The sequence below is a fragment of the Meleagris gallopavo genome, chromosome 11, assembly GCF_000146605.3.
Source record: "Meleagris gallopavo isolate NT-WF06-2002-E0010 breed Aviagen turkey brand Nicholas breeding stock chromosome 11, Turkey_5.1, whole genome shotgun sequence".
Classification (NCBI taxonomy): Eukaryota; Metazoa; Chordata; class Aves; order Galliformes; family Phasianidae; genus Meleagris; species Meleagris gallopavo.
Genome location: NC_015021.2, coordinates 3,428,819 through 3,444,564, shown reverse-complemented (window position 1 = coordinate 3,444,564; position 15,746 = coordinate 3,428,819). Strand labels below are relative to the sequence as shown.

Here is a 15,746-nt window from a genome sequence, read left to right as displayed (position 1 = left end):
AATAATTCTGGAAACAAACTTTTTGTTGTTTATTTTCTCTTTACTTCAGTGGTAGCAGAACCATTGTTAAAACTTTCTTTAAGTCCTTCGTACTTTACATTGTTCTTGCCTATAAAGGAAGGAGTAGAGAAAAATGAGGGAATGGGATTTCAAAAAATCAATGTTCAAAATAATGATTAAACAGTGCAGGCATGGTAAGAGTGAAAAAGGCAAGCATGTCATTGCTACTGTGATTTGAGAAAAGGAGAAGTGCTTTTGTGTGAAAAGAGATCCACAATATCCAAGAAAACATTTTGTGAGCTGTTATTGAATCCTTGTTCCCATCCTTCAGAGACATGCAGCGCTAGGTTCTATTTTCTGTACTTTGTGTCAAATGGTCATTGATTTTTGAAGGAGTTTTGCATGGTTTCTAAGGCAGAATTTGGGCTTCAGCTTATTCGAAACAACTCAGTGTAGAATCGTCTGCTTTTATATGTAACATCTTAGCTCATTTGACATAGCATACCTTTTGTTTTTCAATTCAAGGGCTTCTCTCAATTTCTGATAACAAGAATCACAAGTGAATGAAAAGAATGTTTCACAGAGACTAACAGCCCCAATATAAATGTATGAGTCTTTGTGCAACTATACTGCTCTCTTTCATGTAAAAATATATTAAAATATGCGAAAATCTCCAATAGCTAAAAAGTACAATCTTCATTCCACAAGAAGTTCAAAATTTTAAAAGCAAAATTATTCATAAACAAAATATGGCATTTTAATCTTTCCATATAAAACAGCTCTAAAGCTTATTTTAAAAGCCAAAATGTTTTTTTGTTTTTGTTTTTGTTTTTGTTTGTTTGTTTGTTTGTTTGTTTTATGGTTCTGAAAGGTTTCCAAGGCTCATCAACTGCATAGGGACTAGCAGCCCACCAAGTAGTTCAGAAAATTAACAAAAAGTCAAAGTGGAACTGAAGATTCTGGAGTCTGCCTTATTCAGGGTGCTCAGCACTGGCTGTTAATGTGCCTTTCACACGGGAGCAGAGGGGACAGGAAAGGAGTTAAAACTCCTGTCTAGTGTTCTGCCATAGCTTTCTGTTGGTTTGTCTTGCTTTGTTATGTCACCTAACCAGTCCTTTAGACACAGAGATAACATCTGAAGGTTTTTTACTAGGTCTGACCAATTTCCTGTTCTAGCAGCTGAAATTAAAGAATCCCGTTGTCCTCAGGCACCAGTCTACTTTGTGCCTGTTGGTGAGCAGTCCGTGCCCCAGCCTAGGCAATCTTTGCCCATTCCCAAGAGCTGAGACACTCAAGCCATTCCTTCCAGAATTACCAAGTACAGAAGTTGTAAAGCAGCACCACAAGTACATAGCACTTCATACAACCAAGGCCCCAGTCAGACAATCCAATCTGCAGAGCCACTTTCATTTTTCTGTTAATGCTTTTTTTTTTTCAGCTGCATTAAGCCACTGTAGACAGTTGTAGCATTAAATCTTGACAGCATCAAGATTTAGGCTTTAGCATGAAAGAAATTCAGCAAATACAGTAACAAGATAGAGCAAAGTTCAGAGGATTTCTTTTACAGGCAAACTTTATGAAGAAGTACTATGTTAATAGCTGTAGTCAAATATTCTAGCGCAGACACAGTTTACAAATAGAAAAATTCCTACTTGAAAAAACCACTTTGCAGTTCTGCAGCTTCCTTCTACCTGTATAGCTGTCTATTACAGTTCCTATCAAGTCAAAGTACAGAACTTGAAGCAGTTGCATCAAAGCTTAGTGTACTGAATGAAATCCCAGTGTATTGACCAGAACAAACTGCTGCTCAAGCTACCATAGTATCTACTATAGTAGATTTTACTGATGGATATTGATTATTATTCCTTGTGACAATTTTTAATTCTATTTTTCCCTCCCCTTCTCACTCTATTATTACAGCATAGTGCAGCATGAACATAGAAAGAAGCAGAAGACTAGGCTTTTATCAGCCCACTCAAGCATGAAATTATAGTTTGTTGGCTGACAATACATAACGGTATAGACAAGACTTAAATATGATATAAAAGTACTGGAAGCTCATAAAACAGACGTAATCATAACTTAATTCCTTCTTCCAAGGCTCCTGCTATTTCATTTACAGCCTTGAATGCACAAAAAAATACTTTACATTACATCTAAAACATTTTCAAATGTTCTTATGCATGTGTATCTTTCACTGTTGCCTTCCCAGGCACTTAGCATATATTGGGATGGTTGGATGTGTGTGCAGTACACACTGCATATGTAATACCATCTATAAATGGTACTTCTTTTATAGCAGCAATTGTCACAGCAAGATGTTGCTAATTATAACATTACCTAAGCAAGAAATTGATACTCCTTCCTAGGAAGGGTCTGTTATTAATGTTAAATCACAGCAGTGTTGTTGTAAAACCATGAGACTATAAAGGAATTCAGAATAATTAAGGTTATTACCAGGAATGCCAATGGGGAAATTAATGACAAGCCATGTATTAGAAAGTACTGTTGAACTGAACTCCCTTACGGAAAGCTATTATTGGGATGCAAAAACCTAAGGGCATTCACAATGCCTTCAGAGGAGAATATGGATCAGACCCTCAATAGGCCTTGTTTGGAAGCTTTGTCTGTACGCTGGCATTTTTCCCACTTCAGTGGTTGCTGTTGAACAGGCACTGTTGGTATTGGCTCAAATAGCTGTGAGCTGAATTCAACTATTTCAGCGTCCTCAAAAACAGAAACACCAATAAGGCTAAGCAAAAGTACAAATGATGGGGAAAAAAAAATCTAAGAACATTCCAGCAATCAGTGATTCAAAATAGTGCAGTTCCTGACAGCAGAGAAACTCAAGAGCTGTTTTCTATTTTACAATATTGAAATAGGCGTCTGATTCACCATAACATATGCATGCATTCAAATATATGGTTGATCAACCAGTCTTAGCATCAGTTAATGGCACTTCTCAAAGGTATGCAAAGGGAAAGTGGAGGGGATAAATCAGAAAAAATAAAATATTGATTTATGGCTGACTGTAGGTTTTCATGAAGTGATGAAGCATTACATTTCATGAGTTCACTACTGTCAAAGGATGCATACATCCAAAACAGAAGACAGAAAGGTGGTCTTTTGTCTTAACACTGTTCTAAGTGCTTCAAGAGTACAATGAAAGTCAGAGCATAAAGCCGAGAGGAATACAGCCTATTAATTTACATGCCTAAAAAATTGGCAGAGCCCTTCTGAAAATGAAGGTTGACCTTTTATTTTTCATAAATACAGACCTAGAACTGAGGAACCTCTCGATTTCTATAGGTTCAGGTCATCCTAATAGAGTGGTGGACTTCATTTGAATAGCTTTTGCTTTATAAAACTAGCATCATTCCTCCTAGCCAAACATGTTCATGGCTCTCCTAGTGAAGGCTATTTGACAAAACTTATCATCCTGACCTTCACTTCACAATGGGATCTGCTTGGTTTCTCAGCAAATACAGATTTGACATTTACATAAACTTTTACAGGGTCAGATGAAGAAAATTCGTTGACAGTATTTTCTATACTTTATCAGTAGATAGCTAGTTGTCATTATCTATAGGTCAAATTGAACTTTGTTTAAGAAAATCTGCCTCAGATCCAAGCAGAGCACTGGTTCTACTACCATAAAACCTGCATCATAACCACAAAACCTTTTACCCTCCATTCTTAGTGGTAGAGGGGAATAGGAATATGCTATGACTTAAAAAATTTGATCTGTTGTAGAGAAGAACCCAATTATTTTATTTCGTGAACACTGTTCTTTCTACTACTAGGAAAAGGAGTAATTCCTAAAGGTGGGCAGTAGAGGAGTAGCTGGCTGCACAGAAGATTTCTCTGTTCTGAGAAGGTGTTCTCCTTCTATCTATGTCACAGCTGGTCACAGAAGTACCCAGAGGGAGGGGAATGATAATTGACTGTAATGCTAACTTTCAAAGAGCATTTGTTTACCTAAGGGACAATGAAAATCACATTAAAAATGTGCAGGTTCAGTGTTTGTGGGGCTGTTTCAAAATGTAAGAGATACTGTCATGGAAGGTTAAGAAATGCAGATTTAACCACATGAAAGTATAAGTGTTTTATCTGCTGAGTTTGATCAGATTTTTAACTTCATGCTACCTGATGGGAAAAAAGCTTTAACCTGTTAAACATGTATTTATAAGTTATTATAAAGGATGTTTTATTTTTTGAGACTATTAAAAAAAAAATTGGTCTTCCATGTAATTATGTAATAGAGACACAATCAGGCTATGAAAGGAAAATCTCTCACACAATCCTTGAAGTTCCTAAACAGTGGTGATGGACTTAGAACTATTGGCTGTCTATTCACTAGAAATGCATATAGTATGTTCTGGTCAGTCTCCTAAAAGCAACCTGATGATTTTTCTAACTGATTCTTTACCACATTGTTGTACTTTCAGTACTTAATTTTGGATGCACAAGTAGAGAAAAACAGTTAAAAATTGAAAGTTTTCTTTATGATTCTTTGAAACAGGGTATTTTTAAAATAATGCACTGAAATACATCTTCAAATGTTTAAGCAACAGAAAATAGTTACTTGTAAAAAATTCAGGAATAAAAAATTATTATCAGATCTTTTATTATAAGATTTGCTCAGTACCACCTATTTCAAAGAAAATCCCCCACTCTTGCTTTGCAATGTCTCTAAGTAGATCAAGAAGAGGCTCCTTCCTCGCTTCACTTTGACATATTGTTGAGGATCTGCGATCTGAACTGAGATGACTTCAGCTGTGGTTCTAACATCAGGATAACAGCACAAACTTCGGGGCAGTCAGTTAGTCTCAGTTTATACCAGTACAGGAGAAGTTGTTGAAATACAGTCTTTAAGCCTTTCATCATACGTCTTTGACTTCAGTCTAATAAGAGCCTCATTCACAAACCTTCCATGTGGATGTCAACTCTTTTCTGAACTAGTTGGAAGGAAATTCCTTTTCATTCTACATGGTTTCAAGCTGGATTCCTCAATAAGAAAACATGAGGGAAGCAGATATTTCCTCAGCTGTGACACTACCCTACCTAGCCTTGGTCATGAAGCTGCTTATGCTGTCTCATTCCCCAACAGCCAGCTGGCAGGTGAGGAGGGGGAGCACAGCCACAGAGCACAGAAACCTGATTTGCACTTTAACTGTCAACAGAACATCTAAAATCAGTTTCAGGAATTTTGAAGCGTACTGATAAACCCTAATATTTTCAATATGACTAAAATAAGAATTGATAGACTCTTTAATAGGGAAGCACAGACATGGTTTTTACTCATGAAAAGCCCAGAATGACTTATTCAAAACCTGATTCTTCATTAAAGATACAGAAAAGCACACGTCATAAATGGTTAAGGTTTTGAAATTCTTTGTGGATTATTCACTGAAATTTGCATTGCTACACAGCACAGACTATTTTTGGATTCTGCATAAATAGAATATCTAATATAGAATTACATTATAATGAAATATGTAATAATTCAAGTACTCAAAGAGTTCTTCATGTACTGAAGGCATCCAAAATTTTCAAATGCATAAAATGTGATTACATTTGCTGCACAGATGACTGCATATTAGGTTTGTTCACAGTTAATTAAAACTCAGATTGAAAAATATATATATGCATGTATATACAATATGCTAAGACATAGCTAAATTGCTATTAATATTTTGTATCATGGCCAGCGGGAAACCGGGGCAAATAAAGATGGGATTGTTCTGTAGTGCTTGAACCTCCCAGCCAAATGAAAGGCTGGTACTTTGTGCTACTCAGAAAATGCTATTTATTAATAGGCTATGAAAATGCAGATAAAACAACACTGGATCTGATTGTTCCACAGGTTGCTACACAAATTCAAAGAGAAAATATAATAAAACGTAAAAACAGTATTTTTATCTGCTACTACTCAACTCAATGAAAGCTTAAATTGTAAAATATAAGAAAATAATATTTTAAAAAATAAGAATACAAAATATGTGAAAAATAAGTAAGTATAAAATACATAGGCACTCCATTTGAACATTTTCAACTCTCTTTTCCTTCACTTTTGTCTCAGTTATGTAGCAGTTATAGCTCAGTTATGCAGCCTCAACAGCACTGCCTCACCAAAGGCTGCTCTGTATCTTGTCAGCTAGGACATTCTCTCAGGAAACAAAAGCAGTTGATTCAATCCCTCTTGGGCCAAGAGGAACCAAAGATCCTCATTTTTACTTCCCAGATTTCAGGCTGTTATGTAAGAAAAGGCCAGTAACCCACCTGGCAGCTGAGATTTATTGGTTGAGTTCACTGCTGTCTCGATGAGTTAGGGTTGGTACAAAGACACTTAACTTATCACGTCACTTTGGGAAATAAGGCATAAATGAAATACCTCCACAATCATCTCCAAACTACAGTGATTCCAAGGTGTCTGCCTCCTTGGTGCCTCTCTCCCCAGCCCCATTTGCTTCTTAGTGTGCACAGGGATATGATCAGGAGCCTATGAAGATTTCTAGCTAAAAAGGCAGGTGTTCTATGGTACATAGCATTAACAGTGTAAAATGCCAACTCTACTAATATTAATGGATTACTTAGCTTCCATTAACATAAAGGGTAGCTGAAAATTACATTTTTGTTTAATTTCTTATATGCAATAAATACATCTACCTGTTTATATTTTTTTAAGACTGTTGCTGCACATTCAACAAGATAACCATTTATTTGTGCGTTTTTTTTTAAGCATAAAGACATGAAAGCTTACAGGTTTAAATGCAGAATATGCATTATGCCTTAGAGATAATGCTTTCTGAGTCTTCTACCTTTACTAACCTATCCACCCTTTATACATCCCAGAAAAGTAATCTGTTAATTATTCCAATAAGAACAGATTGATAATGTTTTCTTAACATCTGATATGTCTGATCAAAATAACCAATTCCCGGACCAGATCTTCCCACATTCAGTCCAGATGTGTAGCCGTTCTTCCAAAAGCACACAGCTAATCTTCAGGGGCATTTACAGCAATATCCCTCATGACAATCTGGCAAAAAGCATAAATAAAATTTGGGGTGTCATTTTATGCATAGAGTGGTAGATCCACTCAATATAAATAAGCAAAAATGTCTGTGCATTCACTAGCAAGCAGGCACATGCTTTTCCTGCCTCCATGTGCAAGGCAATTGCAATCTGACAGCTACACTGAACACAAGAGCAGTGCCAAGTCTGAGTAAGCATCAGCTGAGCGCACATGGAAGGGAAGGACCGAGAGGGTATGCTATGAAATACACTGAGTAAGCTGTGACAAATAGCCATGGATCAGATTGTGTTGGAAGCTCAGGGCAAATGCAGGACACATTCATGGGCCTTCTCTGCAACTCCTTCTAATATTCAACAGCTGGAATTAGCTTCCAGGACCTCCCCTGACAGATGCACGCTAACCTAGGGTGGGGAATTCATCCCAGGAGAAGCCTCAGCAAGACCTTGATCCCCTAAACCTCCCTTCCTCAACATCTGAAGCAGGCTGAGGGAGATACGGCTGTGAGCTTGTTGCTACCAAAAGATATTTTCTCCACAAACTGAAAGAGGTATATATTAAAGAAAATTCAGATTCTGTAGAGCAGTTAATCAGCTGCAAAGCAAATAGCTATGACTCAGTTTATCACAAACAATAACAGAACAGGAATTAACATTAATAAGCTAATGCTTCATCTGATTGTGTTCTTTTTAATCTTGTTTCTAATTAATTTTGACAGATTGAATTAAAATACTTATTTGCTTTGCATTTCTTGTGTATGGGGCCCTTCCTGATCATTTCCTCTCATAAGATTGCATGCTCTCAGCACCAGACTTTGTGAGAGCTTTTTCTTTTGAACACTAGAGAACTAAGTGCTTATTTCCATTTGTTAAATATTTTTGATCTATTAAGAAGCTTCTGGGTTTTTTGGGGGAAGGCTTTTCTACTTTTTGCTTTCAGTTTTTCAGATGTAAAAGTTTTCTTTGACTTGGATATAAATGCTTAAGTTCCCATTTTGGCTGTGGGGCCACGTCCCCATATTCCTTTTGAAAAGCCTTCCTGTGTTAGTTCCATCACAGCAGCACAGGAACAGGCCTTCAATCCTTCTCTGTACTTTCTGTCAAAACACTTACAAGAAACATTTCTGAGGCATTTCAGCTGGAATTAACAAGAGAAGACTGATTTCCTAAGGTATGCATTTCTTCTCCTGACAGAGTCAAGGAGACAAGCTGCTTCAGGAGAAAAATGACTTTTCTAGCATCCTTTTCTCTTTGGGATGTATGAACAACTCTTGTTAGATTAATTTGGATTCTAGTTGCTTACCGGGGTAGGTGTAAGCTCCTCAGCAATTAAAATTTTTTAGAGCTACTGTGTGCAAAACTATAACCATCAAACCATGCTCAGAAGTAATTTTAAAGATCTCCAGTCTATTACACACACTCAGGTTACTGGATTCTTATGTTTCTGTACCCTATGTCTTAATACCTGCAGTTTTGATGACTGTTGTTACAATGCAAACATTTCAGGAAATGAAAGCAGAAAAAGAAATCTTCTAGCAACAAATTTCACAGTAAATGGCAGAGAGCTTAGAAGGTCATGGGGTATAATGATTCCGCACAGATTTTCAGCTAGACCTCTTGGAACTGTGCATTAATTACATTTGTAATAGTTGTGTTATCTGAGCGTAGAGGTGAATTTTATTTATTGTTTATCCTGCTTATTTTACATTCTATTTTAAAAGTAGCATGACACAAATTGTTATGAAAATAGCATACAGGAAAAGTATAGAGATGAATTACGTGCAAAAGCAGCATACATTCACTGCCACCTTGTATTAGTGTCAATAAAACAACACACCATCCGAAGAAAAAGTAAATCAAAAGTAAGTCCCTTGGAATTAATGCAATTGATATGATGCCTGACATAATTTAGCTCTTGTGCCAAACACTAAATCCAGCACAGATGGAGTCAGTTACTCTGTGTTAACACTGCTGTAACCGAGGGCAGAATTTTCTTGTTGATACCTTCCTGTTGTTTCACTGGGTTACGAAAATAGATGTGATGGTGGTACCAGGCAAGGATAGCCTGTCTCTAACAGTCTCTAATGGTTCAGCATATGCTTTCAGTGTTTATCAATAACTATTCACTAGCTGGGAATGATAGCCAAGATTACATGCATGCTGCATGCTGACCAGTAAAGGAGTATATGCCTGAGCGGATCTGTATGCAAGCTCAGTTTCTTTTTCACATGCATGTACTTAAAAAAATAAACTATTCGTGCTCCCTTCTCACAGAATGGTTGTTGGGCCCCAGAACACAATCAAAAACATATAAAGTAAGGTTAACTGAGCTTTTCTGGTACTGTAGTGATTGGTGTTTGCATCCCAGTCCTACCAAAGCCTGTGATGCTTTTCCATGGACTGCTCTGAAGGTTCAAGTAAACCCTAGCTGAGCACAAGGAATCTGAAAGCATCCTTCTCTAGAGTCCTGCCAAGCAGAGGCACAACCTTTTTGCATGTGCCTTTTCACAGTGGCTTCAAATTCTGCAACCGAATTAAAGCTCTAGATGATCTAAGATCCTCTCAAGAATAATTGCACTAGGTTTTAACCTAATTTATGCATACACTGCATATAGGTTGTGTGGACAAGTAGAACAGAGAGCAAGTGATGTAAGGAGATAACACATATTAAGGAGAAATATTTCTTCAGACTGTGTATATATAAAACATATAGTCGATGAGAATATAAGTAAAAGCATCACTCAGCTTCAGTCTTCCCTTAAGATTCCTATACTATTAAATATCACAACCAAGTCAAAGGCAAATTATTACTCATATATTAGGCAAAACACAAGCAACCTAACATTTAAAGCTGTATTTATTCAGTTATATTTGCTCTACACACAGATACGATGGCATTTTAAAATAATGTGACCCAACTCTTTCTGAAATGCCAAACTATGCTAATTTACAGCAGTGGGGAGGGAGGGAAGCTGAGGATACTGATGGCTACAAAGTTAACCTGCAAATTACAAGCCAAGACCAAGCAGTGCAGCAATGCAAAGACAAAGCGAGACATTAACTGTGTGAATTGGGAACAGCCACCTTCTCAGCAGGAAGTTAACTCTAGAGGTTTGTAATTGCAATTTCCAAAGAGGAAGATTGTTCATTGAGAAGTAAATAGATAATCACGATTTTTTAGATTTGCATAAAAGCCATTAATGATGAATCAAGCTTTGAACAATCATTAACCATCAATTTCAGTTTTGTCCTTCCCATGCAGAGGGAAGAGTAAATCATTTGTGTACAGAAGACTGTTTTGATCTCCTGGTTAAGGGAAATTTTCACCATTTCTCTTTGGCACCTTTATTTACTCACTCATGTTGATTTAAGATTAATTATCTAATGAGTTTCTGAGTATGTATGCATGCAAAATACATGCATGTTAACATGTTCAAAGTTTCCTTCAGTTCCAAGAGACTGATGTTTCTGCAATCATATAGCATGTGTCTTTTTATTGGACAGCCAAACTCCTTCCAAGACATGTGCTTGAAAATGTATCTGCATTTTCCTTTATGATTTAGTAAATCTTTACCTCTAATTACGATATGTTAATACAAATACTACAAGCTAGCTGAAACTCTCCAGCATTGATCTGCACTGTTTTTTGTTTTTTGTTTTTTATTGTATGGTGCTGAGTGTCAAGTATTCAGGTGTTCCATTCCAGCTCTTTGATTCTCAGTGAAGAAATATGTCACTTGATTTCTCCAGTTTTTGGAGATGTATCGTTTATGGAGATTGTTTGGTATGTATCCAGCTGCAATTGTATCATTTTCCTACCTACATGGCTGTATTTTGTCTTCACCCAATTCTGAAAGAGCCTTAGACTGGTAGCTGAGCTCTCACTGAACTTACCAATAGACACCAATATTTTCATGTTGTATTGCTTTAAAGTTTTTAATTTTCATCCCTGTTTTTTGATATTTCAAAATCTTATTTCTACGTGTTTGGTTGTTTTTGTTTTTTTCAGAACAGACTGTTTACTGCTAAGATATGCTATTTAAAATGCTATTCTACTTTGAACAGGTAAATTTCAGCAAGAAAAGCAAGAAAAGACAGTAACAAAAGATCAGGGAGAAAACTAAATCTGATTAATGGTTATGACAACTCTTGCATGTTTACTCTGCTTCTAGTAGTACTGTCCAGTCCTGGGAGCTGGGTATAAATCCTAATGATGAGACCACAGTAAGCCATCCTGCCCCTGCTGCTGAATTGCCATAAGTTGGCTAATGTAGCATTTAATGTGTATTTAGCCTAACAAAGCTGCTACTGCATAATTGAACCTGGAGAATAAATAACAAATCAGAAGAATGAATTTGGGCATTTCAGAAAACAAAATGTCCTGACTGACAGAGCTAACAGCTTTCCAACCAGTGAGATAAGGTATGCCTCTGGTCTTATTAGAAGATTGTATTTTTATAAGCTCAATAACCAGATCTTTCACTACTGAGTGAAGGGAGGAGCGTTAAACCAAATAGCCAGGAAGAACTGGAGCAGAAGAGTTGTCAGGTTCACCCACTTCCTTCTCTGCCTTCTCTCAGCACAGCATGTGCAGCTGGTGCCGGATGGCTCCATGTCCCCCAGCACTGGGCCTTGGTAAAGGCTACCTGCTCCCTCTGCTATCGGGACACTCCATACTTCTATGTTCAGAGCAGGTAATTCCCATGACAACTGTTCACCCTCTGTCACCACTTTGTTTACAGATAGTGGTCAGCATGAACTACTTTTCTTGGTTCCAAAATTAAAAGAAGCATACACAGATTTATTTATTTATTTATTTATTTATTTGGAGTTGGGTTGGGATAATCAGGTATAAACAGGTATATAGACTGGGAGAAGAACTCCTGAAGACTAGCCTTGCTGAGAAGGACTTCAGTGCCCTGGTAGATTGAAAACTGAATACGAGCCAGTTGTGTGTGCTTGCAGCCTGGATGGTCAACAGTAACCTAGGCTGCAACAGAAGAGGTGGCAGCAGGGTGAGATGGGTGGTTGTTCCTCTCTGCACTCATGAGGTCCCATCTGCAGTACTCCGTCGAGGTCTGGGACCCCAACACAGGAAAGGTGGCAAGCTTTGTGAGGGGATCCAGAGGAGGGCTATGAAGATGATCAGAGGGCTGGAGCATCTCTCCTATGAAGACAGGTTGAGGGAGCTGAGCTTCTTCAGTCAGGAGAAGAGAAGGCTGCAGGGAGGCCTTATTACAGCCTTCTATATTTAAAAGATTATTATTAACAGGAGGGAAATCAACTTTCTACATGAGTCGATAGTGACAGGACCAGGGGGAATGGTTTTAAACTAAAGGAGGGATGATTTAGATCAGATGGCAGGGGAAAGTCTTTCACAAGGGTGGTGAGGTGCTGGCACAGGTTGCATAGAGAAGTAATGGATGCCCTGTCCCTGGAGATGTTCAAGGCCAAGTTGGACAGAGAGCTGGTACTTGATCTAGTGGTTGTCAACCCTGCCTGTGGCAGTGGGGCTGAAACTAGATGATCTTTGAGGTCCATTCCAACTGAAGTCATTCTACAATTCTATTATTTCTTTTTCCCCCCATTAGCTATGTCTTTTTTTTCTTTATTCACACGTTCTATTAAAAGCAATCCCTTCTGTGATTACAGTGGAGTAGAAGCGCATTTTTTTCTATGGGAGACATTTTCAATATTTCACTGAAATACCTCTCAAGTACTCTTAAAATTGGTTATTACTGGTACCCACGCCCCTGATTCTGTGCCATGTGGAATCAGTAGATATCATCCACTCCCAAAAGTGAGTCACTTTTCATAATGATTGGCATTTTCACTAATTAGCAATCCTTCCATGAGATGCACATGTCAAGACAGCATGCAAGTTTGTTTTCATGCTACTGCTGTGTGTCTTAATTTTGTTAATACTGGTTAGACATAAAAACCAAGGCTGCTCCAAAATATTTTTGATATTTTTCTTTAAGGATGACTGTTTTTTAGGAGGTAAACTTCAGAAAATAATTCAAGAGCTACTGAATTAGAAATTCCCTGAAATTACAACAGGAATCCTTAGCAAACCCCTATTTTACCACCTAATTAAGCGTATGATAGACATTTGCAAGTTTAAGGCTTCTGGTCCAGGCTGCACAACAGTTTCAGTGTGCAACTTCACAGACATTGTGTGGGTCATCATTAGCACCACTGAAGACAAAGTGAGCTTTTCTATTCATTTGTAATACAAGCAAGCCTGAGCTTTTCAGCCCAATTTTCAAGCCAAAGCCCTGTAATGCACAGTCCAAAAATCTGTCAGGTGTCAGAACAGGTCTCAAAACATTTCACAGTACTCATTCTTCCAAAATCACCTTTGGTGTAAATATTACCATTCCCTTCCTGCAGCTGAATAAACTACAATACATAGTAATTAAGATAAAAGTTGCTGACCCAGATGTCAATTTCTACATACACAGCAACAATAAATTGCACCTGGAGCTTTTCATTCACAGGTGATTCACACTATTTAAGAATTTTCTATCTTTTCATTTAAGTTGTAAGAACATATTAGATGGACATGGAAAAATGTTTGTATTTTGTTAGAGAGTCTGGAGAGAAGATAAATGTTTAACATTGATGAAAGGAAACAAAACATTAACTTGACAATAAAATTCTGCTTTTCTTCTTAAGTGCTGGAAAGATTTAAAGATAATAAAATAAAATTGGAGTACTCTATTTATTACCAGTTATATCTGTGAACACATCAGAATAGCAAATTATACTATTTTTTATCTATAAAAGAAAAAAATTAATTTCAAGACATTCCCAAATGATTTCATTGAAGAAAAAATAGACTGCATGGAAACATTTTGTGAACGTTAGACATCCCTATTTTGCTATTGTTCCAGCTCTCATCAAAACTTTCTCATCAGATTTGGTGTCATGAGAGAGAAAAGTGGCAAAACTGGCTAGTGAGCATTTCTTATGCCATCAGTTTGTATCTGGCAGGCAGAGTAAGTGGTCTTGCTATGAAAAAAGTCAGCTAATTTTTTAGAAGGAACAGTACAAAAAGTATATTTTAGAACTCTGCTTTTGTGTAGTTCCTACATAGTTGGAAGAAAAAAGCCATTATCTTCATACAGATGAGTGTGATGAAAACATTAAAACACCACAGTTATGCAAATATAATTCATTGCATAAATGAGGAACTCAAAGTTTCTATATATACAAACATATGCTACTCTGTCTAAAAGAAATGTGTTTTTTGCAAACCGGAGGAGAACTAGAAGGGAAAATCCAGTGAAAGCAACTGAGTCAATAAAATAGTTGGAAGAAAATCTCATCACAATAGGGGAAAAAATTGGGTCTGATATCAGCAACATCAAGATTGCACTGTACCTCAATAATTGGTTTGAAAACTCTTCTTTTAGAATACTGAGTAACATTAACAGTGAAATATATTTTAAGTGACAACAAAAGGCAATTTCTTAGCTGGAGAGATTCTAAATAGAGGTCAAAGAAAACCGCTCATAAGCTCGAGGTCAGGTTTAATGTAGCCTTTTGGACATGAAAATGAGGGAAAATTTCCTTTTTACAACTAAAAAGTACAAATTTTGGAACTGTCTTCCTTGACCTACTTATGTGCAGGAAGCCTGATGGTTTCACAAGAATTCCCACTGAGATGAATGCTAATAGCATCTGTCTTTTCCACAATGTCCACACTTGCAAAAATTACAATTTGCTACAAATACAAACTACATTTTAACATTATGCAAAGCACCATCTTAGAGTAGCTAAAAATATATAGGTTCCCTTAAAATGATAACCATTTAATGTAACATTTACAAAATCATGTTAGTCTTTTATCCTTTCCATGGGTTATTACACTTACCTTCCCCCTCTTTTCCACTATAAGAGGGAGAAACTGAGGTGTATGTTTTCTGAAAGGAATGATTCGCTGGTTTCTGCAGCTGGAGTGCCAACTTTAGTTATTCTTGGAATACCCAGATGAGAACATATGGTTATCTGAGAAGTAATGTGCATTTCTTTCACTTCAGCTCTTATCAGGTGATATAATTTTCCTTTGCAATAATCTAATTTGAGGGAAGTTGTTCTATAGTCCTATTTACAATTGGTAAAAATGGGACTAAAACACCTCTTCTTGCACTGTTCAGATAACTAAAAAAATTAACAATATTTTGACTTTAACAGTTGACAACTTTAAAAAGGTTGAAGCTTGTCCAGAATGCTGCTCTTAGATAATTTCATTTATTTCAGATATCAAGCTGCCATTTAGAGGCTTCACAGATTAATCTAATAGATTCAAGCCCTAGCTCTTAACTAACATCCCTAGATTTGAACAAATCTTAGAGTCCATGTGGTACAGCCTTTGTTCCTGTTGATCTGTATTTCACAAAGTTATCTTTAATTTGCTAACTTTTAACTCCATTATAAAAAATAAATTAAAAAAAACCACAAAAACATTTAGAGCATTAGTTCTGTCAAAAAAAACATCAAGTATCAAAATGGAATACATTAAATTTCTGCCAAATCAAAATTTCTTTTTAAGTTTATAGGGCACAAGTCAGCAGTGTCCAACAGTCCACTGTCATACCAGCCTTATGCATAGCTGTCTATCTTGAGCACAATATAAACACCCCAGAGATGTAGTTGAAGCCTTCCTTGCTGCTAAATAAAGTCTTTACATGCACAAATTTGAACAT

The 15,746-nt window shown here is 36.9% G+C and overlaps 1 protein-coding gene across 1 annotated transcript in view; it reads left to right on the top strand.

The window, feature by feature from the left end:
* The window catches only part of LOC104912542 (sodium/hydrogen exchanger 9-like), a 49,546-nt gene extending 34,051 nt beyond the window's left edge, over positions 1 to 15,495 (top strand). Inside the window, exon 4 of the mRNA XM_031555097.1 lies at positions 14,671 to 15,495. Within this exon, the coding sequence (XP_031410957.1) occupies positions 14,671 to 14,788 (118 nt within the window). The 3' untranslated portion in view covers positions 14,789 to 15,495. The remainder of the gene's footprint in view (positions 1 to 14,670) is intronic.
* The last annotated feature ends 251 nt before the right edge of the window (positions 15,496 to 15,746 follow it).